The 27,524-nt window shown below is 40.5% G+C and overlaps 1 protein-coding gene across 1 annotated transcript in view; it reads left to right on the top strand.

The window, feature by feature from the left end:
• The first annotated feature begins 753 nt into the window (after positions 1-753).
• Positions 754-27,524, top strand: part of riox1 (ribosomal oxygenase 1) — a 57,124-nt gene continuing 30,353 nt past the window's right edge. Inside the window, exons 1-5 of the mRNA XM_072580499.1 lie at positions 754-899; positions 5,246-5,605; positions 17,150-17,289; positions 18,761-18,860; positions 21,565-21,678. Of these exons, the coding sequence (XP_072436600.1) occupies positions 828-899; positions 5,246-5,605; positions 17,150-17,289; positions 18,761-18,860; positions 21,565-21,678 (786 nt within the window). The 5' untranslated portion in view covers positions 754-827. The remainder of the gene's footprint in view (positions 900-5,245; positions 5,606-17,149; positions 17,290-18,760; positions 18,861-21,564; positions 21,679-27,524) is intronic.

The following is a 27,524-nucleotide window of genomic DNA, read 5'->3' as shown; positions in this document are numbered from 1 at the left end:
TGCATATCCTTGGTAGAGTTGGGGGAGGGGGTGGGCAGTGTAGAGGAGATTGAATCGGGAACAATGGATACAGTAAATGACATGTGGAAGTGCAGGTAAAACTTTGATGTTTGATACCACATAGTCTGTTTGTTTGATGGTTTGACTCTCAGCCCAAGAATTGTACAGGGCCGAAGGATGCAATTCAGCCCACTGGATCACCAAATATTCATCGAGGGTATCACCAATCTTCTGCCTTCTCCGTATAACCGTACATGGAACTCTTAGAAAAGGAACAATCTAATTGTATTTTGCAAGCCTCAATCAATCCTGCATCCATCACCTGCTTTAGCGCACACCTTTAAAAAGGAGCTCCTTTCGGATTTATAAGAACATAAAATGTCAGTGGAACTCAGTCCCATCCTGTGCTGAGAGAGAGTGAACATCTCAGGAAGGTGGTACTTGTGTGTTGTGGAGAGGGTGATAACATTTTAGTAAGGTGGTACTTATATCTTGAGGAGACAGAAAACATCTAAGCAAGGTAGTACTTGTATCGTGCAGAGAGAGAGAGAGAGAGAGAGAGAAAGTGAACATCTCAGTAAGATGGCACTTGTATCTTGTGCAGAACGAGATTGGAAATCTCAACAAGGTGACGGTTCTGAGTTCATTGAGAAAAAAGCCACGCAGAGAAGGGGGCGGGGCAACAGGGGGGCAGCGCCAGGCGAGTGCTGATTCGCTGACGCCACGTCCGTCACACGCTAGGGGGCGGGGCGATGTTGTACGTACTGACGTCGGCACGGAACACATCGGTCCGTCCCTTCCAGGCCCTGTCCCTCACACGGGCTACTATGGCCGATTCTCGCGTGTCGGCGGTGTCCGTTTACCGGAACCTGGAGGCTGAGAACGGGCTCTGCAATCAGGTCAGTCAGTCAGTGCAATCGAGCGGCAGGAAATAGTTTTGGAAAGGCCCCTGTTGGGATGGAGGAAGCGAAGTCCTCGCTGCAGTCCCCTGTCCGCCGCGGCCCGAAGGCGGTTGACATGGACATGCGGCGGCTGCTGCTGCCGTTAGGGGTCAGCTCGGGGTTACTGCTGGCTCCGCCCTCTGACGTAACGTTCGTCAAGGTCTCGGAATCTCAGTGGCAGGAGTCACGTGGACAGTCCTATCTCCACGTGCCAGGTTGCTCTTTGCAGTAGCATTTTGGACCCAGAAGCTCACTCAAATAAAAACAATATACAGTACTGCGCTTGCTGGCAATCTGAAACATACACGGAAAGATGCTGTAGAAATTCAGCAGGTCTGGCAATATCAATGGAGAGAGAGGACCATTTAATGGGTTGAGTCTAGTACAATTCAATTGAAGTTCTGAAGGAGCAGGTTCAATGTTCAATATTCCATGTCTGCCTCCTCACGCACTTCAGGATTGCAAGAGGAGGCCACTTGGCTTTTGGAGTCAGCTTTCCTGTTCAGTAAGGGCGCAGTTGATATGGTTGTGGGTTCACGCTCATTGCCTTGTCTAGCTTTCACCTCCTGGCCCAGCCTTGATTCCCTGGTAATAGACACAGTGAATCCCAACCTTCACCGAGGAAGGAAGTTTCACAGGCTAACAATTCTCTGAAAAAAACAAATTTGTCTTTATATTATTCTTAAACTATATTGCCCAGGTCTAGCTCCCCACAAGAGGAAGCATGCTCTTTATATCCACCCCTTTATGTGTTAAAGTAATAGTTTCTAACAATTATTAATGCAATATAGTTATTAATAACTAACTCATCTGCCATATCTGTGTCATCTTTCCAAATTAGCAATGTAAATAATGCCATTTTCTGCTTTCTCCTTGTAATTCTGCACATGTTCCATTTCAAGTTTAGCTTCCCTTATCAATGATTTAATTGAATGTGTTTCTACTCGAACCTCAGGAAGTGCATTCCATATCTTAAGCACTCACACTACAGCAAAGTTTTTCCTTGTGCTATTGATTCATTTCTAAATCCTTCCCACTAGTGGAACAGTTTCTTACTTTTTCAGGTCGTAATGATTTTGAATACAACAAATTTCCCTTCAGACTTCTCCTGTCCAATCCCATCCATTACTCCTTTCTTTCTCATGTCTTTAACTATCTTTATCTTAAGTGCATCTATTTTGTTATCCTCTATGATATATGATAGGTTGCACAATTAGACCAGTTCAGGTAAAGACATTTCTCCTGGATTCCTGTTCTGAACCTCCCAAGTGGGTAAAAAGCTTTGGCAGCAATAGAAGAATGGCAGCTCAACATGGCATTTCATTCAGTGCCCATTATCTCAGTAATGTGCCGTGTGTTCTATTTTTTTCAGTGTGTTGAAGATGTATAGTTGCAGTATTTTGAGAGGCTTTTGGAATGTTTATTGCATGGATGGAACCCATTTCATCCACCTTCTCTTCTGGGTCTTTGCAAGAGCGGTTCATGGAGTCCCACTCACCTGCCTTTTCCCTCTAGCTCTGTATAATTAGTATTTTAAGATAATTATCCAAAGCCTTTTTAAAAGGCACAATTGAATCTGTCTCCACTACACCATCAAGGTACGCATTCCACATCCTAACCACTTGCCATGTTAAAAAAAATTCTTCATGTTGCCTTTGGTTTTTTTGATCTTCACACTAAGTCATTGTCCTGTGCTTGTCCACCCTTCTGACAATGAGAACAATATCTACTCTGTCCAGACTCCCCATAATTTTTGACATCACTTATTAAACCTCCAACTTTTATCCTTTAAAGAGAATTACCCAAGCTTCTCCAAGTATCGTCAGTAAAGATCTGAAACCATTCCTGTAAATCTTTGCTGCTGGAAGCAGAGTTAGTTGTTTCAAGGTGAGACTTAGAATCACGGAATCATACAGCATAATCCCAAACTAAACTAGTCCCACTTGTCTGCACTTGCAATGTTCCTCCAAATATTTCTTATTCAGATAATTGTCTAAATTGTCTTTTAAACATTGTAACTGTACCTGCATCCACCATTCCCTCTGGAAATTCATTCTGTACACAAACCACTCTGTGCTTTAAAAAAGCCTCATTTAAAAAAAAATCTTTCTTCTCTCACCTTAAAAATATGCCGTTCAGTTTTGAAGTCTCCCACACTAGGGCAAAGACACTTGCCTTTGCCTTATCTATGAGCCTCATTATTTTTTAAACCTCTATAAGGTCACGTTTCAACTTTTTATGCTCCAGTGAAAAAAGCCCCAGCCTCTCCTTATCATTCAAACCCTCCATTCCTGGCAACTTCCTGTTATATCTCTTCTGAACCCTCTCCAGCTTAATAATATCTTCCAATGATAGGGAAACCAGAACTGGATACTGTAATCCAAAAGATGCCTCACCAACATCCTGTACCATTTCAACATAACTTCTATACTCAAATATCTGAGACTTGGCTGTATTCTTGCAAGGATTGACTGGCATCTCTGTAGTCCCCTCTCCCTTCCGCTTTCTGATTTATAGACAATATTTTTCTTTTATTCTGCATAAAATGAATGCAAAATATTTATCTGGTGATTAATCATGGGCAACCAGATTATAAGGGACACTTTGGGATTAGTTGGCTTCAAGATGCTATCACTAATTCTAAAGGATTTGAATCGAATTAGTTGTGAGAAATGGGCTCAGTACTTGTAGTGTGGACAGGTATAGCACAAGTTGTTAATGACTAAAGAGGAGATATCTGGCTAACATGATTGAGTTTTTTGAGGCGGTAACAAGTCATGTCGATGTGGGTGGTGGATTTGATGTAGTCTATATGGATATTAGCAATGCTTTTGGTAAGGCGTGGCAAATTGGTCACACAGATCACAAAAGCAAACACCCATGGGATTTGAGGTGAAGTAGCAAGGTGAATCTAAAATTAGTTCAGAGATGGAAAGCAAAGGGGAGTGGTTGATGGGTATTTTTGAATGGTTGGCTGGCCTCAGTGGGTTTCATGTTCGGTTTCAGCTCATTTGTATTTATAGCCTTTACAATGATTTGAACTTGAATATAGGGGTTCGATTGAGAAGCTTGCAAATGAAACATAATTTGGCTGTAGCCTGCTAGAAGATAGCAGTAGGCATGCCAAGTAGAACAATGACAAATAAGGTTAAACCTGGAGCAATATGAGATAATGTTTGGAAAGGCCAAGAAGGCAAGAAAGTATTACAGTGGTAGGATGCTAAGAAGCATAGAGAAACAGATCATGGGCTCCAAACTGATTGGACCCTAGAACTGGCTAGACCAGTAGCTAGGTTGTTCGTTGAGGCATACAAAATACTTGTTAATCCTAGTCGAGCCATTGAACACAACAGTTGGAATGTTATGTGGACCACTGGTTAGATCACAGCTGGACTACTGTGTGTAGTTCTAGTTGCTGCTCTATAAATGTAAAGTTGTGATAGTTTCAGAGAACTGCTTTCTTATTAGAGAGAGATGGAGAGAGATAGAAAGAGACATGACTGATGGTGAATTTAACCTGAGTGTCACCATGCCTCAGGTGTGGGGATGAAGTCAAGAAACTAGGACCTTCATTGTAACCTCAGCCGGTATGGAAATTGGATTTGTGCTGTTGGTATCACTTTGCATTGCAGATCAAGTGTCAAGTCGACTGAGCTAACTGATCCCCAACTTCACTATAGGAAAGGTGTAATTGCACTAGAGAGAGTGCAGAGAAGTGGGTGGCATGGTGGCTCAGTGGCTAGCACTGCTGCCTCACATTGCCAGGGAGTCTGGTTTGATTCTCACATCGGGCAACTGTCTGTGTGGAGTTTGCACATTCTCCCCGTACCTGCATGGGTTTCCTCTGGGTGCTCTGGTTTCCTCCCACAGTCTAAGTATGTGAACATTAGGTGAATTGGCCATGCTAAGTTGCCCATTGTGTTCAGGAATGTGTCGGTTTGGTGCATTAGTCGGGGGTAAATGTAGAGTAGTAGTGGAATGGGTCTGGGTAGGTTATTCTTTGGAGGATCGATGTGGAATTGTTCGATTGAAGGGTCTGTTTCCACACTGCAGGGATTGTATGATTCTAAGATTTCCAAGGATGCAATCTAGACTGACAAATTTTAATTGTAAGAGATGATTGTAGCATATATACCACTCCCTGTTTGACAGACAGACTGAAACTAACATTGACTGAGTTTCAAACTGACCATTTTGGTTGTCAAGCATTCTTGATTTTATGCGAAGTCATCCAAGTTTTGATATTGTAAAAAAAGTGTTGTTTGCTTTCTACTGCTTTACTAATGAGCGATTATTTCTTACAGACTGATGGATCTTCAAATAAGACAAATCAAGAAAAACAAAAACATTCACTACATTTATCCAGGAGGAGGAAGATAATGAAGAAGAAACGAAAATATTTAAAAGTTAAACTGGAATCCTCATTAGATATTCATGTTGTGAATAATGCCGAAATACTACATGGGATAAATGACTGTGCCAAGAAGGACCCCATGGGTTCCCGTGCTAAAAGAAAAATTAACAGCAAGCGGGTGCGTAAAATTAAAAGGATGAAGTTAAAATCTAAGAAATTTGAAGCACTGTCCAATGATGTTCCAACAAACTGTTCTACAGTTAAGAGCACAACAGCTTTCAAGAGGACATTTCCCACGAAACCTTTCGAAGTGAGTATTGCAAAATGGAGTTCATGGTCTCGCCTGCAAGCATTTGTTCACAAACTGTTCCTTTCTTGTAATAGGGAGGTGCCAGTGTTGGACTGGGGTGGACAAAGTTTAAAAATTCACCCAGTACCAGATTATAGTCCAACAGGTTTATTTGGAAGTACTAGCTTTCAGAGCGCTGCTCCTTCGTCGTGTAGTTATGGAACAGGATCATAAGACACAGAATTTATAGAAAAGATTACAGTGTCATGTAGCTGAAATGATATATTGAACAAACCTAGATTCCTGTAAAGTTTTTTAGAATGGGTTGCAGGTTTCAGTTTATTAATATGTAAATCCTAGAACTACCTTTAAGTCACATTCTCAAGATAACTAAAGGTTTTTTAAAAAAGTGACATCTCAGCTCCAACAATGTGTGCAGTTGGAGTCTGTCTGTATCCCAGTCTTGAGTTAGACTGGTTCTGTTTTTAACGTAGGAATTTATGAAAGATTACATGCATTGATTGCTTGCAGATTGTGAGCTTTTTGATCAAAATAGAATATATATGCAAATAAGTTCTGGGATTTATATATTAATGAACTGAAACCTGCAACCCATTCTAAAAGATGAAAGACTTAACAGCAATCTCGGTTTGTTCAATATATTATTTCAGCTCCTTGACACTATAATGTGTTTTATGATCCTGTTCCACAGCTATCTGATGAAGGATCAGCGCTCCAAAAGCTAGTACTTCCAAATAAACCTATTGGACTGTAACCTGGTGTTGTGTGATTTTTAGCCTTTCTTATAACTTATTGGCAATAAGTTTTGTTTAGATGTACAAATTGCAAACATTGAAGAAGAGCTATGAGATAACACAGCACCATTTAAAACTGAACAATGTCTAGGTTTCAGGGCATAAACAAAAGTAAATGTAAGGTTTTTCAGACTGTTGGTTTAGTGTGAAATAATTTCTGTCATTTAAGTACAAAATAGTGGTGTTAACTATAACTAATGATGTTTTTGGAATATAAATTCAGTCATGCTGTTATAATTTTGTACAAGAAAGAAAACTTTACCAACTAAATCTTGACAGGATAAATCCAGGTATGAAAACAAGACACTAGGAAATCCCACGTCACTGGAACATCTGATACTGACACATATATCTTGTTATAGCTGTTGTCCAATATTTTATCCTGGTCACATCCTAGAGGAATATAGGTGAAATGCACAAAATGGGCCTAGTTTTAAAATGCATTGCAATAATAGATAGAGATACAGACAAAACTGCCTTTAAATGCAGACCTTCTCAAAAGATTTAACCTGACATGAGTGGACAGAGGTTATCTGCAAACTATAAAATCATATTTTTTGCCTTTTTTTCACATTTCTCCACTGTTGCTAGCAGTCCTGCCCAATATAGATAGCATATAACAGACACAAACCGCAAGAGAATATCACCAGTGATGCCTCTGCAAAATCCTGCAAACTCACTGGCAGGATAAATGCTCCAATATGATTGTCTCTTCTCAAGTTAGCATTTCTAATATTGACGCACTGGTTACAGTCGGTCACCTGTGCTAGCTGGGCCACATCGTCTACGAGTCTGACACACATCTTCCAAAGCAAGCTCTCTGTTTTGACCTTCAGAACACTAAATGGTTACCAACAAGGTAAGAAAATGCTTAAGGATGTTCTAAAAGTCTCCCTGAAAGAGTACAATGTCCTCACCAACTTGTGGTTATCACTTGTCCAAACTGGAGAAGCAACATCTATAGAGATGCCAACCAATTTGAATATTGCTGACTGATGCAGGCGAAGACCAAGTACAAACATTGGAAGGAGAATGTGAATACTTGAGCGTCTTACCCTGTCATCAAACACCACCTGCGGCAAAATGTAGAACCAAAGTTGGATCATTTAGTCAATTAGGACCCACAACACCAGAGTGGAAGGAAGTCATCCACAACTACAAGGAACTGCCTAAGTAGAGAAGGACCTAAAGTCCCCTCACTATTATATTCTTTTAAATAAACACTTAAATAAGTTCATCAACCTGTCAAGGCAATGTGACCAAAGCCCACATCAAACAATCAACCTATGGAATTAATTGAAATTAAATCAAAATATTGTTACTGGGTGATAATGCATCCTGGCACATGGTGCCCATTGGTCCCTCAAGGCCTGTATTGTGTTGGTGGACACCTCGTGCACTCTCCAAAAGGACATCCAAATGTGGATCTAACAACAGAAGAAGGGTCCTATGACCCCCCTCCATGACTGGCTGCCCAGACCACTTGATGGCTACTTTGGCCAGGTACAGGAGCAACTCTTTCAAGAAACTAAATGGGAGCTGCAAATAAAGACATTCAATGTAAATGCGAAACACTCTTTCCTCCATACTGTAAAAACTGCATGTGACCTGGCAGTCGGTGAACCTGCTTGAACTGTTAACACATGTTATTACTTCCACTCCAGATCCAGGATGGAAAGAGAAAGTATCTGCTTTTTGAAAACCCTCTATTAACTCTGGTGCTGGAAGGTAGGACATTGAGCCAAGGTGGATTTGAGTGGCAGACAAATGTGAGAGAGTGGAGACTGGTATGGCAGCTGCATGTAAAACAAACTCCTCCATGCTGTTTTGAAAAGCACCAAGGGAATTTCACTAAGCTGGCTCAAATTATAGTTGCTGGTCCTGGAGGTTATCCAGAGCCAGTGTCCAGTTCCAGAAGGATAGGGTCACTTCACTCAGCGGTTCTAGGTGGTTCGGGCTGCGTACTGGACATTAGTGAGCACTCTAAAGGCCAATTGTATTATCATCATCATCATCATCCTCCAACCCACTTCTGCTTCATCTAACACATTCTGAGTCTGGTCAGCTCAGCATTTTGAAGCCTGTCTTTCAAAACTTCACTGATGGAGGAACCCATTGCTAAGCAGTGGCTCTGTTTACACCATCTGTCACTCCCTCAACAAGAGAACTGTAGGGCAAGCAACTACACCCCAAACCAAATAAAAGGCTGGCAATTCCTGGGAAACAGTCCAAGGACTCATCCATTGCATAAACACATGCTAATGGCTTTCCATTCCAGTAGAGATCAATGTCTATAGCACTGCTTAATGTGTATTAAACACATTCACTATTTTGGGAAACCTCAGATTATCTGTCTGCAGTTGGTACCTCTTTAAGGTGGAATTAATGTGACTTCTTGGTTGATAATTGCGGCTGAGTGGTAAAGATGATGAATTAGAAACCCAGTGGTGTGTTGGGTTTAATTCCTGATGACTATGATTGTCTCAAGGGAACAATTTTTTAAAGGGTTAAGGTAGTGCAGTGGTAGTATCCCTACCCCAGGAAGCGTGGATTCACGTTCCACCTACTCTATAACATCTCTGAAACAGGCTGGTTTAAAAAATGCCTAATGTGACTGCTGAATTGCTTGTCATTAGTGTCTAGTTACCACTTACACTAATGACCACTGATTGTAGCTGCAACAATGGCTGGAACGAAAAGCAATGAGCTTCAACACATAAGATTGAGCAAAGGAGGATGATGAGCAACCAAAGATGAACTGACTTGCAATGACAGTGTAACCGACTTTACAGTGGCATCGACATGTCGTGGAAAATGTGATCCCTTAATAGTTGACAAATTGTGCAGTATATGCTGAAGTTTAGCATCCAAATAGAATTGTCAGAGTAATTGAGGGCATTTTGTTTTTAGAATACACTTGTAGGATTGCAAGCTACCATCAGCGAACTTTTCTGGTTCTATGATGATTCCAGCCATAGGAAAATGTTTTTAATTTTCCTCGCGGCCAATACAGAGAATCATATCCAGAGTGCGATATAGCCTGAGTGAGTATATAGTTTGGGGAATTTGGAGGGAATGTGGGAATTTGTTGCAGGAGGAAGAGATGTTTTTTGCTTTTTTTTCCAATTGATAGTTTGTAAGCTTTTTAAAATGATAAGTTGACGTCCATGATCAGGAGCCCAGCACAAAAGAGTTTCATCACCGGTAAGCTATAAATTCATTGGTGATAGTTACTAATTTGACTATTATAGGTTTCTTTCAGATTGAAGGTAAGTCAGAAGAAATATTTATAGACTGCAAACTAAAAGACCAGTATGAACTTTTTAAAAAATCAACTAAGAACTAAGTAATCTGAAATAGAGGTGCCAGGTAATGTATTATAAATTCATGATGTGGGAGCTGGTAGATCCTATTGTGGTTCACAGTGACCACATCTGTAGCAAATGTTGGTTGCTTGAAAAGCTCTGGCTCAAGTTGATGAACTGGAGTCTGAGCTTTGAACACTGCGACACACCAGGAAGAGTAGAATTGCCTGGATGCTGTGTTAGAGGAAACTCATACCCCTTAAGATTAACAACTTTGAGTATGGTCAATGGTCAGGGACAGGAGTGTATGACTCTGAGTGAGACATGTAGAGAGATCCAGGTGTGGTTCTGAAGGAGCCTCAGCCGTTGGGTTTGCCTAACTGGTTTAAGGTTCTTGCTTCCTATGTGGATAGGAGTGAGGGCTGTAGAGAGAATGAGCAAACTGACAAAAGCACTGTGGTACAGCGAGCTATTAAAGAGGGAGAATGAAAGAGAAATGTAGTTGTAATCGAGGATAAAACAGTCATGGGAATAAACACGGTTCTCTGTGGCCAGGATTGAGAATCTGGAAGGCTGTCTCGCTGGTGCCTGGATTCAGGACATCCCAGCTGCAGAGGAAATTGGAGTGGGAGGGGAAAGATCCAGTTGTTGTGGTCCATGTAGATACCAATGATATAGGTAGAAAGTGGAAAGGCCCTCACCAACTTTTGCAGACGTGCCATAAAAAGCATACGATCTGGGTGCATAATGGCCTGTTATGGTAACTGCTTTGCCCAGGACCATAAAAGACCATAGAAAGTTGTATGCGCAACCCAGATCATCATGGAAGCCAGCATTCCTTCCATGGATTCTATTTACACTTCCATGGATTCTATTTACAGAAAAGCTGCCAACATCATCAAAGACCCATTCGACTCTCTTCCAACCTCTTGCATCAAGCAGAAGACACAGAAACTTGAACACTTGCACCAAAAAAGTTCACAATCTCATTAATCTTGATCTTGCCTCATGCTGGATGGTGTAATGTGTATGCATCACTCAGCTCAAGTTCCTTTCACTCTATAATCTATATGTCCTTGCTTACTATGATCTGCCTGTACTGCTCGCAAGCAAAGCTTTTCACTGTGCTTAGGTACATGTGATAATAAAACAAATCGACTCAAGAGGTTCTGCTGAGAGAATATGAGCAGCTAGAGGCTAAATTAGAAAGCAGAATCAAAAAGGTAATAATCTTTGGATTGCTACCTGAACTGTGAGCAAATTTGCACAGGTCAACAAGATTAAAGAGGTAAAAGCATGGCTCAAAGGTTGGTATCAGAGAAACTGGTTCAAATTCAGGGAACTTGGCAGCAGTACTGGGGAAGGAGAGAACTGTTACAATGGGACAGGCTCCACCTGAATCATGCTGAGACCAGTGTCTTGTCGAATCGTATAACTAGTGCTGTGGCTATGCCTTCATACTAAATAGTTGAGTGGGGGTAGGGGGTGCGATTCAGTTGCATGGAAAAAGTAAAAGGTGGGGAGGGCTCTGCAGAGGTTATTAAAGTTACCAGAGCAAGAAATAAGACAGTGTGTATGGAAAGGGTCAGGAATCTAATTTAGGCACAGCAGATGAGGGGACAACTGTGAGAAGGGGGACAGTTAACACAGGATTGAGGGTGTTATACTTGAGTGCATGCAGTATATGAAACAAGGTAAGTGAGCTTGTAGAGTAGATCAAAATTGGCAGGTACGATGTTGAGAGTGTCCGAGACGTGACTGCAAAGAGATCAGGGCTGGAAACTAAATATCCAAGGATATATGTGCTAATGAAAGGACACAGAGGTGGGCACTTTTGGAGAGGGGTTGGTATTGCTTTGTTCATAAGAAATTAAATCAAATCGATAGCAAGAACTAATAGAGTTGGAAGATATAGAATGAGTGGATAGAGTTGAGAAACTGCCAAGGAGAGAGACCCTGATGGGACTCTGAGCAATCGGGATGTGGGGCAGAAGTTAAATCAGGTGATAGGAAAGATATGTAAAAAGGCACTTTTACAATAACCTTAGGGGACTTCAAAATACAGGTAGACTGTAGATGGCGCAAAGATAGTTGAAAGGACAAATAGTCGTGAGGAATCGGGGAGGCTGCGGAAAGACTGGACAGGCTAAGAAAGTGGGCAAAGAAGTGGAAGATGGAATACAGTGTGGAAAAGTGTAAAGTTAAGTAAACAATTTTTACATGCCTATTGTCTATTGATTTTTTTTGTGAGGCTAATGCTTACAATTTATTATATAGTTTGTCAGGAATGTTTGTTACATGTGGTTCTGTTTTTGCCAGCTCATCAATCACAAGTTGAGGTATGGTTTTATCAAATGATTATCAATTTTGTTTCTCATTTCTGATGGAAGATCAATATACTTGGATGTGTTTTGCCTTTGTAATGAGGATCCTGGTTGATTGTAGGTTATTGGTATCTGTATTCTTTCGAGGTGGGGACTTGTATTCGAGAGGTAAATCATAATTGGCTAATTTCAGAAATTTAGGTTGACGTTGAATGTCAAACTCGCATACTGCTTCAGTTTTTTAAGCTGCTAACTTTGTTCCCATCTTTAAATCTCTGTGTAAAATAAGTTTCTCCTGCTCTCTGCGCTAACAAGAAATACAGAGGCACTCGATTATCCGAAGGACACGAGCGGGTAGTATTTTGTTCGGATAATCGAATGCCAGATAACACAGTTTAGCCAAGCATTGGGATCTTGCAATCTTGTTTGGATAATCCGAAATTCGGATAATCGAATGCCGGCTAATCGAGATTCCTCTGTATAGAAAATAGGAGCGCCGTTTCACTGTTCAAATTGATCATGGCTGGTCATCCAATTCAGTACCCTATTCATGCTTTCTTACCATACTTTTTGATCCCTTTGGAACTATGTCTAACTCCTTCTTGAAAGCATTTTATATTCTGGCCTCAATTGCTTTCTGTGGCAGAGAATTCCACAGGCTCACCACACTCTCTGGCTGAAGAAATTTCTCTCCATTTCAGTTCTATGTGGCTTACCCCGTATCCTTACACTGTGACTCCTGGTTCTGGACTCCCTCTAAATAACTTGAAGTTTGTTTCACTTTGATGGGCTAATAAATGTGTATATTGTGGGTCTTTAGCCATTATTTGTGCATGCTTTAATTTGATTGTGATGTTGGCATGGTAACATTCTGTTGCCAGGAGTTGCAGATTTGTAGTGTTTGGAATTATGGGTATGAAATCTGCAAGTGTTTTGAGTGGATTGTTTTTGATTTGTTTCTTTTATTTGTTGTTTATTGCAACATTTTAATGTTGGCAGAATTGTTGAGCTCTCATAAATGGAATTTTATTGCAGAGTAACAATGACAGGAGAGTGGAGCCTAAGAATGTGATCAATTCAGTGACAATTGAAGTAGTTTCATCGGGTTGTTGGCATTACGCTGCCCAGATGCCACACCCATTCTATAAATACAGACCATCATCATTATTCACATGAAGATAAATATTTTAATCAGCACATTAACCTCACTAGCTAATTAACTTAAAGTTTTGAAGGTGAATGTAAATAATCCTAGGTATCGATTAGGGGAAGAAAATGGAAAGGAACGAAGCAATGCCTGAGGTGAGGTTTCTTAAAACTTTGGGGCTCATTGTCTCTTGTGGACTCTGGGTTTTGCAGTCAAGACCCGTGCTGTACATCTCTATGACTATGACTCTAAGACAGAATTGTGTGGTTTCCTTGAAACGAACTGTCAAAATTTAGTGCTATATGGCGCTTTTTTCCTGTGAGGTGTTGGGACAGTGAAATAAATATCCAAGAAGGACTTCCTGTTTTCTTTGTCTGCTGTCTGTCTCACATACACAATACCCCTGTCCCCCCACCCCAAATCCAAGACATTTTCTAAGGTTTTTGAATGACAGTGCAGTTTCATTAAACTCATTTCTCCATTTATTTGCAGATGTTTAGCCATGTTTAATCCAAGAGTGTCATAGCCATTTATATTGCCCCTATCACCTCTTTGAGCATTAATCAGCTAACACGCCACTGACCTCAGATTGACCAAGTAATATTCCAGTTTGCACAGTTCATTGCTCAATAAATAAATTCACTGTGCAATCACAAGATCTCCTTAATACATTTCCTGACAGTTTACCATAGTCACTTGTCACACTGAATCCTTCAGATTCTAAATTTATTATGCATGGTGAGAGACTTGAGATTTGTTTGGATTTGCTCCACTTGTTGATAGAGTCCCTGAAAGGGTGATGGAAGCAGATTCAGTAGTAACAATTAAAGGCAATTTGGATAAATACTTGGATGGAAAAATGTATTGTGCAATGGGAAAAGAGCCAAGGAATGGAACTAATTGGATAAATCTATCAAAAACCTAACACAGGAATGATAGAGCAAATGGCAGTTTCCTGTGCTGTTTCATTTTATGCTCTTATGCTTATATTCTAGAGACACAAGCTGAAAGCTTGATAGCCTGAGAGTTTCAAATGCTGGTTAAAGTACTTGCTTCTGTTTATAAGTTTGTGCTGATAAAGGCACCATGAATCTCACAAAATGGTGCAATATAGGCAAGATAAAAATCATACTTTTTGAGGGTAGATTAGGCTCAGTCTTTTTCCTCTCATACTTTACAATATGCACTGACATACAATCGGAAGACCAATGCTCTGCGATTCTATCTCATAACGATCTTGGGCTTTGAATCAAAAAAGTGTATTCTATTGTCTATTTCCTTTAATTTTTCAATGTCAGTGCTCTTAAGAAAGTGTTTATATGGTTAAAGCTATTGAATAGGAATGAGACGATCATTTATTAATGATTGATTTATAGTGACAATTTGTAATACCTGCTTCTCCTTAGTCACCTCTCCATTGGCTCTGATACCAATGAACATCACGTCCTGTCATACTCCTCTGCAAGCCACAGGGTAAAAACAAGGACTGCAGATGCTGGAAACCAAATTCTAGATTAGAGTGGTGTTGGAAAAGCACAGCAGTTCAGGCAGCATCCGAGGAGCAACCTGAACTGCTGTGCTTTTCCAGCACCACTCTAATCTAGAATCTTCAATCCACATCCAAGTTCTTGTTCGCATTTGACTGTGACAGCAGCAATTCTGTGATCGAAAAAAACTAGCTTTAATTCCCAGTAGAAGGAACTGCCTCTATTCCTGTCTCTTACACAGTTGCCTTTAGAGACACTCCACCTCAAGTTGATAATATAGCCTTAATGTTGGTGTCTACCTTCAAACATGATATTAGTCAACGTAAACCATACCCCATACTCATAACTGTGGCCCTGCGAAAGTCCTTTTATATCCAATGCCACAGTTGATTTCAATATAATCTTGTATTTCAGATATCTCCAACGTCTTGTTCAACCCTAAATCAATGAGATATGCTAGCGATATATTCCTGGATATGGCTGCTATATCCTATTATTTCCATTAGTAGTACTGAAGCTGACAGCTGTTATGCCCTGACCCTCTGAACTAATTTCCCCAACTGTATTGTTTCCTCCATCTAAAATGTCTCATTTTAAAAAAAAGTTCTCAATCGTATATTTAGTCTGTTTTCCTGCACTCTGTTCTTTCCTCTTTCTCAGAATCTATTTTCTTTTCCATCTCGTAAAACAGTTTCCAAAGTTGCTTGTTTGTGATACTTGGTGTTGAAATGTAAGTTGAATAGCTACTGCATTTTCTTGGAAGGTGATGTTTTATACTGGCACATTCATTATTATCTTTGAGTGAACATCCTTCAGGTACCCTGCTTAGAAGAGAATGAAAATAATTGAGTATGGAAGCAACAGAAACATCAGTGGAAGTTTCCACAGCAGGTGGAATTAAGCTGGGGTGCAAATGAGGAATATTGCCACAGTTGAAAATCACTGGTCTTGATGATGAGTACAGAGGTGGAAGTTCAGCTTGGGGTCAGATAGGATACCAGAGTTACGAGCAATCTAGTTATATAGCCTCAGATACTGACAGCTGGAGTAGGACGGAATTGGTGATAAGTGTGGAGTTGAAGACACAGGCTTCAGTTTTCAAAATGTTTAATTGTAAAATTAATTTCTGCTCATGTGAAACAAGATGTTGGACAGACATGATGACAAATTGAGGCATTGGCAAGTTTGAGAAAGGCAGTGGTGAAGTAGAACAGCCTATTGTCAGCATTAGTGTAGAATCTGAGTGTATTTGATAATGTTGAAGGGCAGCAAGTAAAAGAATAATGAGATGGAGCTCAGATTAGATTTCTTTTGGACTCCAGATGTAACCATATGAGAGAAGGTGGAGAAAACATTGTTACTCCAGGGCTTTCAAGCTGGGTGACAAACCATTGTGTAGAGCAGTTAGAAATCAATGTGACTGCCTTAACCTCCAAGCCTAATCTAGATCTTGCTTGAACAGTTTTTCTGCTTTGATTGGCCATCATTTTTAAAATAAACAAATAAGCAAATGAATCACAGCTACGTCAAATATGATTTATTGGCTCATACCAAATTAGACACAAAATGTGGTTGGCCTGACTCGCAGAAAAGTATTTATGGAGCTGTAATGCAAAAGTACAAACTAATTATGCGTTTGTAAAAGGACATTTTAATGTTAGTGTAGGTAGGAATAGGGTGGAGAATTATCTCTGGAGCCTACACTCTACCATCTGTGTTCAAAATTTATCCTGGTGAGCATGTCAAATGTCCACCTGATATAACCATTGAGCAGTTTAGCATTATTTTCTGATGGTTATGCATTGGTAGTTGGTTGTTTGACAGTAAATCTGTTGAGGTGATCGTAAGAATGTGAAATATTTGCATTTGCTTCATAAGTCATTTTAACAGTTATGAGTGCTCGACTAAATTACAGTTAGGTGTTGATGGGCAAAGGTGTGAACACTTTGCTCCCTTATGTATTTAATTTTTCAGCACAGTGGCTCAGCGGTTAGCAGTGCTGCCTCACAGGGACCCGGGTTCGATTCCAGCCTCGGGCGACTTTCTGTGTGGAGTTTGCACATTCTCCCCAGGTCTGTGTGGGTTTCTTCCGAGTGCTCTGGTTTCCTCCTACAATCCAAAGATGTGTAGGTCAGGTAAATTGGCCATGCTAAATTGCCCATATTGTCAGGTGCATTTGTCAGGGGTAAATAAAGGGTACGGGAATGGGTCTGGGTGGGTTACTCTGCAGAAGGTTGGTGTGGACTTGTTGGGCCAAATGGCCTGTTTCCACACGGTTGGGAATCTAATCTTCAGCATCAGCATTCCTTGTCATAATAAGCAACAAAATGGCATCTTCATTTCTTAAAACAAAAGGCTTGTGATGGAAGAGAAATGGCCCACGAAATGTGTAGCTTTCAACAGGTGGAATATGTTAAAACATGTAGTGTTTCTAGGGTGAAAATACACCATTAACTAGATATTGAAAATGTGGTTTCCAACTCTTAGAGCAAAGATGCAAGACCTTGGACAGGACCATCATTATCAATACTTCTTCGGGATCTACGTCACATACAGAACAGTAAGGAAAGATCTGCTAAGCTCTTTGAATGGTTAATAGCACCCGTTGCTCCAAAAAAGTTTTTCAGGTAAATGTGTGCAGACCAGTCAAAAGTATAACTGCTTATGATACACTATCTTTTAATATAATGGTGCCTAAAATAATCTCTTTTAACTGGATGGAAGTAAAATAAATTAACTGTCATAAATCATTTGCAAATCAGTGCTTATTTGAAGTTGTAATTGTCAGAGGTTTTTGCTGTATGGCAGTTTCTCCTCACACTGTATATTAAGTCTGTACTTTTTTGCATTTAGATAAAGATTGTAATTGTCGCAGAGGCAGAGTAATTGCATTTCCTGTGTGGAGAAATAAAAGCCTCTTAAGGTCTATTCTAATTTTTCCATTCTATCAGTCTTCCTGGATTGGATCACTTGTGTGTAGTGAGTGATCTGGTAATGCTACTTTTTGAATACACTTTAAGGATACACACTATGGGTCCACGGTTGAATTGTGTTCTGATTCATGATTAGACCATTTTGGTTTCTCACTAATTGCTTCAAAAACTCCATCTGTTAAATCCAGCGAAGTCTATTTGACAGCATTCCTGAGCTGCCACCATGGATGCAAAGGCTGTGAACCTTGAAGCTTGATTCTTTCCAGGTGCAGCACTCTGCAAAATGGTCAGATTCACCAAGTTAGACTGAAATGGGAGATGATGATGATGATGCACAGGCTGGCAGTAAATGTTTTTAGCCTTTGTGTGATTTCTGCCATGTCTTCTCATGCCTGTGGCAAGCAGGCTTTGTGGCTGAACCCTCAGGATGATGATGGTGGAATTTAATTTTGTGGTGATGTGCAGAACGGATTCAAGAGTGAAGTTAAATTATTCAAAAATATTGTAAAATTCAAAGGTCAACCCACAAGGCAACATAAAAGTGCCTACTTCCAATTTGCAGTAACCCACAATCTCTCTCTCTCTCTCTCTCTCTCTCTCTCTAAGTTTCTCTTTGCAAACATATGCAAGGTAATTACCATATAGGAATCTAACAATAGAAAATCCACTTGATTAATTTGTTTCCTTCTCCTCTTAAGTTATTACCTTGAGTAATGACTGTTGCTGTCACTCCTTGCTTGTTAGATCCACCATTTCTTTTGGACTGCAGGCAGGCTATTTAGACCTGGCAATGCAGTCGACCATGGACAATTCTCTGACATCAGGTAAGATCATAAGTAGAAAAGTAAAGTTGCAAATCAAGCTGGACTCTTGTAAATCCTCCGATAAGCAGGCTTACCTTTTGGTCTGTGAATCACATTTGTTTCTGAGAACATTAAAAGAAAGAAAGAATATTATAATGTGGGAGGAAGACATCAGCCATCTGTTGACACTTCTTAAATAATTTTAATAGGACAGCATTTATATGGAAGGGCCTTTTAGTTTGATTTGTTTGTGTTGGGCAGATGAATAGCTAATATTTTTAATTCCTGAAGCACATTCAGAATTTTCTTAATATATACTTGTAAAGTTGAGGCTTAACTTTTGTTGGATTTCTTCATTTCAGCGACATTTGGGAAAAGACCCCAGCTTTGATTAGGCGCCACAATAGCAACTACTACAAAGGATTTTTCTCCTCAGAAGATTTTGACCGGATTCTCCGAGAGGTAAGCTCACAAAGTACTTTTATTTTGCAAGTTGTGAGCAAACATAATCCTTTCAGAATAACTGGTATATGCAGCTGGATTGCTATTTTCTCTCTGTCTGTCTCGTCTTTCTGTTTGTCTCTGTCTGTCTCTTTTTCCCTAGTCAGGGAGAAGGAGGAGCTCACCCATGGCCCTGTTTGCTTAAAGTAGCATTAACATTATGCCCTTCCCTCCAGAGGAAATCTCGCCTTAGCCACTCAAATAAATCGTTGGCTCTATAGTTTCAGCAGGTCCAATGGGAGCCACTGCATGGATTAGAAGCATTCTGCAAAGCCAGAGACTGTGGACTGAAAGTCAAGTCAGGGGGCCGGGTTGAGAGAACCCGATGGAAAGGCTACATGGAGTATTACTTTGGGCTGAGAGCGATGGCCCTGGGGACCCCTAAAGATGTGTAAGTGCCCATTAGTTGACCACTTAACGGCCCCACAGGCACAAACGTGGTCAGGCCACCTGACAACCTTCTGCTCCATCTCTTAACCCCTCAAAACAAAATTTCAGATGGGTCAAGGGCAGGTGGATGGTTGTTGGGAAGATAATTTGCTGGATTTTATGTGATGGCAGCAAGTGCAAAATCTAATCTGTATTTGTTTTTCATCTTACCATTTGAAAATTGTAAGATTATTTAACATCAGAATCATAGATTGGCCTGTCATGTCTGTTAGAAGAAAGTGAGGACTGCAGATGCTGGAGATCAGAGCTGAAAAATGTGCTGCTGGAAAAGCACAGCAGGTCAGGCAGCATCCAAGGAGCAGGAGAATCGACATTTCGGGACAAAAGTAGTGGTATTATTCATACCACTCTTTTTAATTTCTCTAGCAATGTTTTAACTCTTGTGGCTCTCTTTTGAATAGCCATAGTTTTACCCAAAAAAACTACATTAATTATGGGATTTATTTATACAGTACTACATTGTGAGTATTGATGTTTTTAGTTCAAGCTTGAAGAAGGGCTTATGCCTGAAACGTCGATTCTCCTGCTTCTTGGATGCTGCGTGATTTTCTGTCATGTCTGTTCCAGTTCGCTGCAAGATCAAGTTCATCAGCAATGCTCCCATCCTTTTCAGTTAGCACTGCAAATTTCTCCTCTTCAGACAATGATACAGTTCTCTTTGAAAGCCATAATTGGATATGTCTCATCACACTCTCAGACAGTTCATTCCAGATCTTGACCACTCACTGCACAGAAAGATTTTTTTCTCCAGTTGCCATGAATTATTTCATCAGCTACTGTGGTGTCTTCTGGTTCTTCATCCTTCCAACACTGAGAATAGGTTCTCACTTGCAGTTTTCATAACTGTATTAACAGTTTAATTGCACTGGCCTTTCCTGAGGGAGGGTGGATGCTTGTAAGTCTGGAAAGAAACTGGGATGTTTTCTTTGATCCTAATTGGACTGTGCTACCTGCATAATAATATGGCGAAGGCATAGTGTGAGATCAATACTTTACAGTGACCAAATAGCCTTTGCAATCCTACTCAATGTGGAATGTTTCTTAATGCAGCTGTAGTATTCTCCTGGGACTTACCTGATCAAAACACGATCCTATTCAAGCACAGATTTTCAATTTACCGGATCACTTCACATTCACTTCCATAATAAGAAAAGCCTGATTTGAATAGAACATTTTCACAAAATGCCGATGTTTCACCACTGCCAGTTAGACTGCATATTGTTATTTCCTAATCTCAACCAAAGACAAGAACAACAGTAGTGGTATTATTCATACCACTCTTTTTAATTTCTCTAGCAATGTTTTAACTGTTGTGGCTATCTTTTGAATAGCCATATTTTTACCCCCAAAAAACATTAACTATGGGAATTATTTATACAGTACTACATTGTGAGTATCGACGTTTTTAGTTCAAGCTTGAATAATAAGCAGCAGCAAAATGAAATGATCTGACTTTATTAACTAAGGTTGCCATTTTGGGTTGTACAGAGAGTGAGCGGGCATTGCAAGAATCCATTTTATAGTAAGCTGCAATTAAAAGGAGATTTGTTAGAGGTGTTTTGGTAGAATAAGTAAGGTGAAACTATTTCCAGTGACTGATGGGTTAGTAATTAGAGGAAATTTAAAAGACGTGAGATAAAAAGTCTTACACTGTTGAATTATATTGATCTGTAATGCATTGTGAGAAATGTTGGTAGAAGCAGATTTAGTAATAAGTTTCAAAAGGAAATTTGATAACTACGGGAGAAGAAAAGAATTGCAGCACCTTGTGAAAAATACAGGGGATTGTGATTAATTGGATTTTGTAACAGTGTAGTCAAGATGGATCGTTCTATGTGTCATTCTATGCTTCTATGATAATGGAAGAGGCAAGGACATAAACCTGCTATTCCCTCCAGATGTGTTTTGCACCAATTAAGCTTCTCATTAAATTCTAACAATTCTGACAGCCCGAAGTACTGATTACAGACTTATAATGACAATGCTGCTGTTGCAGTCTCCCTCTTATCCTTAAATCCTGTATAATATTATGTTTTATAGGCAGTCATGTGCAGAGGGTTGTTTGTATTCATATAGATACCTATGTTATTAGCTTTAGAATTGTACTGATTTTAATGAACCTACTTCTGAATGGACTTGAATAACCATATGACATGAAAGTGTGCAGCTCTACTTTGATTTCAAACACTTTTATTGTTGGCTTATTATTTTAAAGGACCATGTTAATTTTGGAGTAAACCTGGATGTAACAAGTTACTTCGATGGGGAGAAGGAAACACATACTCCTACTGGCAGGGCATTACCTGTAGTGGTATGGGACTTCTACAAGGTAAGGGAAATGTTTGTGTTCTTGGAGATGAGCTAACAAGGCTGAAGTAAGAGATTATTTCAAACCATGAGTTTAAATGTATTTGTCAGCTGTTCTTTGTTTTAAGTGTGAGAGAGGTTGAGCAAGAGAAATGTGTAGTGCTACCAAATTAAAGAGCACCAGTGTGAAGCCTTTCATTGAAAATTATTCCATGAAAAGGATTGGGATCAGTTAGGTATTATACCCTTCAATTCTGCAAAATGTTCAGTTCTCAACTCCGCTGGATCTAAAAAGGTAACCATTGTTGGCTACAATTAAAGATGTTCTTATACACGCTCTTATCCAGGAAGAGGCTTGTGCCACAGTGTGTGTTCAATACTCTGTTAGCTTTGTGGCCAAATAGTGGGCCTGTTGGTAAGTTGCTGACATTGTGTACGCATTAGGTAAAATATCGATAATTTTCAATGTAAGGGCTCTTATAATACACTGGTAGTGTCCCTACCTCTAGTCCAGTCAAGCCCAAGTTAAAGTCTCACCTGCTTTAAAAACATCTCTGAACAGGTTGTTGAGAAAATATCTGAATCATCAGTACTTGAGCTCCTTGTATTTCAATGTCATGTCCCTACTTCTGAACCAGTAGGCCCGGATTAAAGTCCCATCTGCTCTAGAGGTGTGTTATAATATCTCGAACAGGTTGATTAGTAAATATCTGAATCTTCAGTATTCTGCTATATTGTGCACTTCCCAATCACTGATCTCAGCGATACATACAGCTTTCAATGTTGCGAAACTAAGGGTTGAATTTTATCACCCCTAGAGAACAGGACCAAAGGTGAATCAGTTGGGAAAATATGGCAAGGTTGGATAAATAAAATTCTTGAGTTTGAGAAAAAAAATTCCAATTCTGCAACCACTTTTGAATGGTTAGACAAGAATCTTCCTAGTGAGCAGCGAGCGAATTATTTGCATCCAGTTAAATGTCATAACTAACTAATATTGCTTCATTTATACAAGAATAGAAATTGCTGGAAAAGCTCAGCAAGTCTGGCAGCATCTTAGAGAGAAAGTAGAGTCAACATTTTGGGTACAGTGACCTTTCTGAACTTATGGAGGCTAAGAAAAATTGATATTTATAAGTTTTTGTTTCTGATTTCCAGCACCCTCAGTTCTTTTGATGTTGAGAAACTTGATAGGGTTCAGAAAAGATTTACAAGGCCTTTGCAGGGTTTGAGCTGTAGGGAGAGGCTGAATAGGCTGGAGCTATTTCCCCTGGATATTTGGAGGCTGAGGGTGATGTTACAGAGGTTTATAAAATCATAAGGAACATAGATAGGCTGAAGAGTTAAGGTCTATTTCTCAGGGTAGGGCAATCCAAAATAGTTTTCCATTCTCTCATGAGCTAGAGGGAGATTAAATGGCAGTAATTCTTGACGTGCAAGTCCTTGTGGGTATCTGGCAGCTCCCTCCACCACTTGGTCTTCCAGGCCTCCAACTTAAGACAGCAGTCTCCTGGATTTGAGGGTATGCTCCATAGGTAGCAACAGTCTTGAGTATCTTGTCCCACAGAGGTTGGCATCACATATGCACTAATCTTGTAACTTTCTCGTGATACATCTGCAACTCAGCTAGAATGCAGTCCCCCACTTCGATACTGCTTTTTGAAGTGCACTTTCTTCGAAATGCTGCTGTCAGGCCACTTTGTGCACAGGCACAAGCACCCATCTCATTGATTTGCCTCGGGGCTTGTTGCTTGCTTTGTTAGCACTAATTCACCTTGTATCTGCCAGGATGTTCACTTCATCTCTGCCATGCCTTGTCTTGCCTTTTTGCACTTTGCCACCTCATTCAGAGCGTATAGGCTCACAGTGCTTCTGTCTTGCTTTGCCATTTAGTGCAGACACAAAGCCAGGCATTTTGTCATAGTCGTTAGCAGTAATCAGTCAAGGTAGCGTGTTGCACCATGTAGCGCTGTGCTACATGAATGTGATATTTATGCATGTGTCAGTAGCTTACACAGCAAACAAGTGGAAACCAATTTGTCAGCATGTCAGTTGACATGTGTAGAACCTCAGTGGCTGCACAGCTTAGAGGGAACATGGCTTCCAATGCTTGGATCAGTGTGGGGAATCCTTGCAATACATTCCAGAGAGTGTCTCACAAACCATGAAAAAGCTGGGTGAGTGGCATTGGTATATTGAGGAGGAAGATAAGGGCATTGAGTATGAGGAACATCTCCTTCAGCATGATAGAGCAGTGCAGCATCAAGCACAACAAGCTAGATTGATTTAATTAACACCCAGTTCCAATTCACAGGAGCTGCATACAGTGATCATTCCTAGAATGATCTTGTATTTGCAATTGACTATCTTCCAAGAAGCTGTGAAGGGCAGATCCTGGTTGACCGTGCTTCACTCGGTGCATAACTGGGCTTTTTATAAAGTGCAGCACCAGGAATCCTGAGAGGACCCGGTAGTGGCAAGTACTTCTGCCATTGGTGAGTGCACAGTAGCACAAGCAGGGTGCCATCGAGGCATGATGTGCACATAATGAGGCAAATCACCAGAGAATTGTAAGAGAATTCACCAGAGCTCTCCGAGAAAACCCAGCAAGAAATTCCCTAAAATTGGATTTGATTTGATTTGTTGTTATCACGTGTACCGAGGTACAGTGAAAAGTGTTGTCTTACATGCTTTACAGGCAGGTCATACTATAAAGTGTAGGATGCAATGTTACAGCTGCCCAGAAGGTACAGGGAGAGAAATCAACATTAACATTAAAGAGGTCCATTCAAAAGTCTGACAACAGTGGGGAAGAAGCTTGAACCTGTTTGTACGTGTATGCCAACTTTTATCTTCTACATGATAGAAGTTGGAAAAGAGTGTAACCAGGGTGGGAAGGGTCTTTGATTTTGTTGGTTGCTTACCCGATGCAGTTGAAATATTGATGAGAGACTGATTTGTACGATGGACTGGGCTGTGTTCACAACTCTGTGTAGTTTTTCTCTTTTAAGAAGAGCGATTGCCGTTCCACACCGATGCATAGAGGTAGGATGATTTCTGTGGTGCATCTGTAAAGATGTGTAAGAGTCTTTATGGACATGCCGAATTTCCTTAGCCTCTTGAGGAAGTAGAGGCTTTGTTGTGCTTTCTTGACCGTAGTATCCTAGGGTAGATTGTTAGTGATTGTCACTCCAAAAAACCTGATGCTCTTGACCATCTTCACCTCAGTACCATTGATACAGACAGGTGCACAAACGCCACTCCACTTCCAGAAGTCAGTGATCAGCTCCTTTGTTTTGCTGATGTTGATGGAGGGATTTTTGCCTTTCCACCATACTGCTAAGTACTTGCTGTGCTCCGTCTCATCATTGTTTGAGATTCAACAAATAGCGGTAGTGTCATCAACAAACTTGTCATTGGAGTTGGTGAGGAATTTGGCCATATAGTCATGTCTGTATAAGAAGTGTAGGGGACTGCGTATGCACCCTTGTGGGGCACCTGAGGAATAGTGTGCAGGAGGTATTGTTGCATCTCTTTACTGATTGTGGTCTGTTAGTCAGGAAATCGAGAATCCAGTTACATAGGGACAGTGAGAACTTAACTTGACACTTAGCCAATTTATTTTATAAAAATTCAACCCAAGGTAAAATCTCAATTTTTGAAAAGTTCATTCACAAGGTTTGAGCTTTGCTTGCTGAGTCAGCATTTATTGCCCATCTCTAGTTTGCCATTGTGAAGGTGATGATGAGCTACCTTCTTGAGCCACTGCAGTTCATGTATTGCAGGTTGACCCACAGTGCTGTTAGGGAGGATGTTCCGGGACTTTGAGCCAGTAACATCAAAGGAACGGCAATACTTTCCAAGTCCAAATGATTAATGTTTGTGGGTGTGATGCCCATCAGGCACACTTTTTTTTTGTCCTATAAGACATAGAGGCAGAAATTAAGCCATTCAGCCCATTGAGTTTGCTCTACCATTCAATCATGGCTGATAAGTTTCTGAACCTTATTCTCCCACTTTCTCCCCGTAACCCTTGATCCCGTTGAATATCAAGAACATAGAACATAGAACAATACAGCGCAGTACAGGCCCTTCGGCCCTCGATGTTGCGCCGATCAAAGCCCACCTAACCTACACTAACCCACTATCCTCCATATACCTATCCAATGCCCGCTTAAATACCCATAAAGAGGGAGAGTTCACTACTGCTACTGGCAGGGCATTCCATGAACTTACGACTCGCTGAGTGAAGAACCTACCCCTAACATCAGTCCTATATCTACCCCCCCTTAATTTAAAGCTATGCCCCCTTGTAATAGCTGACTCCATACGTGGAAAAAGGTTCTCACTGTCAACCCTATCTAACCCCCTAATCATCTTGTACACCTCTATCAAATCACCCCTAAACCTTCTTTTCTCCAAAGAAAACAACCCCAAGTGCCTCAGCCTTTCCTCATAGGATCTTCCTACCATACCAGGCAACATCCTGGTAAACTTCCTCTGCACCCGTTCCAGTGCCTCCACATCCTTCCTATAGTATGGCGACCAAAACTGCACACAATATTCCAGATGCGGCCGCACCAGAGTCTTATACAACTGCAGCAAGAACCTATCTATCTAAGTTTTAAATATACTCAATGACCTGGCCTCCACAATATTCTGTGGCAGTTAATTCCATAGATTCACCACTATCTAGATGAAGAGGTTTCTCCTTATCTCTATTACAAAGTGTCTTCACTTTAAGGTTGTGCTCTCGGGTTCTAGTCTGTTTTAGCAACGGAAACATCTTCCCAATATCCACTCTGTCCAGGCCATTCAGTATTCTGTAAGTTTTAATTAGATACACCCTCTTCTCCCTAAACTCCATTAAGTATAGTCCCAGAATCCTCAAACATTCCTTCATATATTAAGTTTTTCATTCCTGGGACCATTCTCATGAGCCTCCTCTGAACTGCTCCAGGGCCAGTACATCTATCCTGGTATATGGGGCCCAAAACTGTGCACAATACTCCAAATGTGATCTGACCATAGTCATATAAAGCCTGAGAATTACATCCCAGCTTTTACATTCAGGTCCTCTTGAAATAATTGCCAACATTTCATTTGCTTTCCTAACTACTCACTCAACCTGCAAGTTTACTTTGAGAGAATCATGGACTAGAACTCGCAAGTCTGTTTGCACTTAAGACTTCTGAATTTTCTCCGCATTTAGAAAATAGTCCATTCTTCTATTCTTATCAAGTTGCATGACCTCACACTTTCCCACATTGTACTCCATCTGACTCTTCTTTGCCCATTCTCCTAACCTGTCCAGATCCTTCTGCAGTCTCCCCACCTCCTCAATACTACCTGACAATCTACCTATCTTGATGTCACCTGCAAACGTAGCCAGAAAGCCCTCAGTTCCTTCATTTAGGATCATTACTGTGAAAAGTTGTGGTCCTGACACTGACCCTTGTGGAACACCACTTGTCACCAGCCGCCATCCTGAGAAAGTTAAAAATAACAACACTGTTATAGTCCAACAGGTTTATTTGGAAATACAAACTTTCGGAGCGCTGCTCCTTCGTCAGGTAGGATCATAGGACACAGAATTTATAGCAAAAGATCATAGTGTCAAACAACTGATGTGATGTATTGAACATACCTAGATTGCTGTTAAGTCTTTAATCACATGGGATGTGTTGCAGGTTTCAATTCATTAATATGTAAATCCCAGAACTACTCTCAAGACACATTCCTGAAATAACTTAATGTTTAATAAAAAATAATGACAGCTCAGAGAGTGTGTTAAAGGTATAGGGTTAGAGTCTGCCTGTATCCCAACCTTGAGTCTGACCAGTTCTATTTCCAAAGTAGGAATTTATA

The sequence above is a fragment of the Chiloscyllium punctatum genome, chromosome 11, assembly GCF_047496795.1.
Source record: "Chiloscyllium punctatum isolate Juve2018m chromosome 11, sChiPun1.3, whole genome shotgun sequence".
In the NCBI taxonomy this organism is placed as follows: domain Eukaryota; kingdom Metazoa; phylum Chordata; class Chondrichthyes; order Orectolobiformes; family Hemiscylliidae; genus Chiloscyllium; species Chiloscyllium punctatum.
The sequence above is the reverse complement of the archived record's forward strand: the minus strand, read 5'-3'. Positions and strand labels throughout refer to the sequence as shown.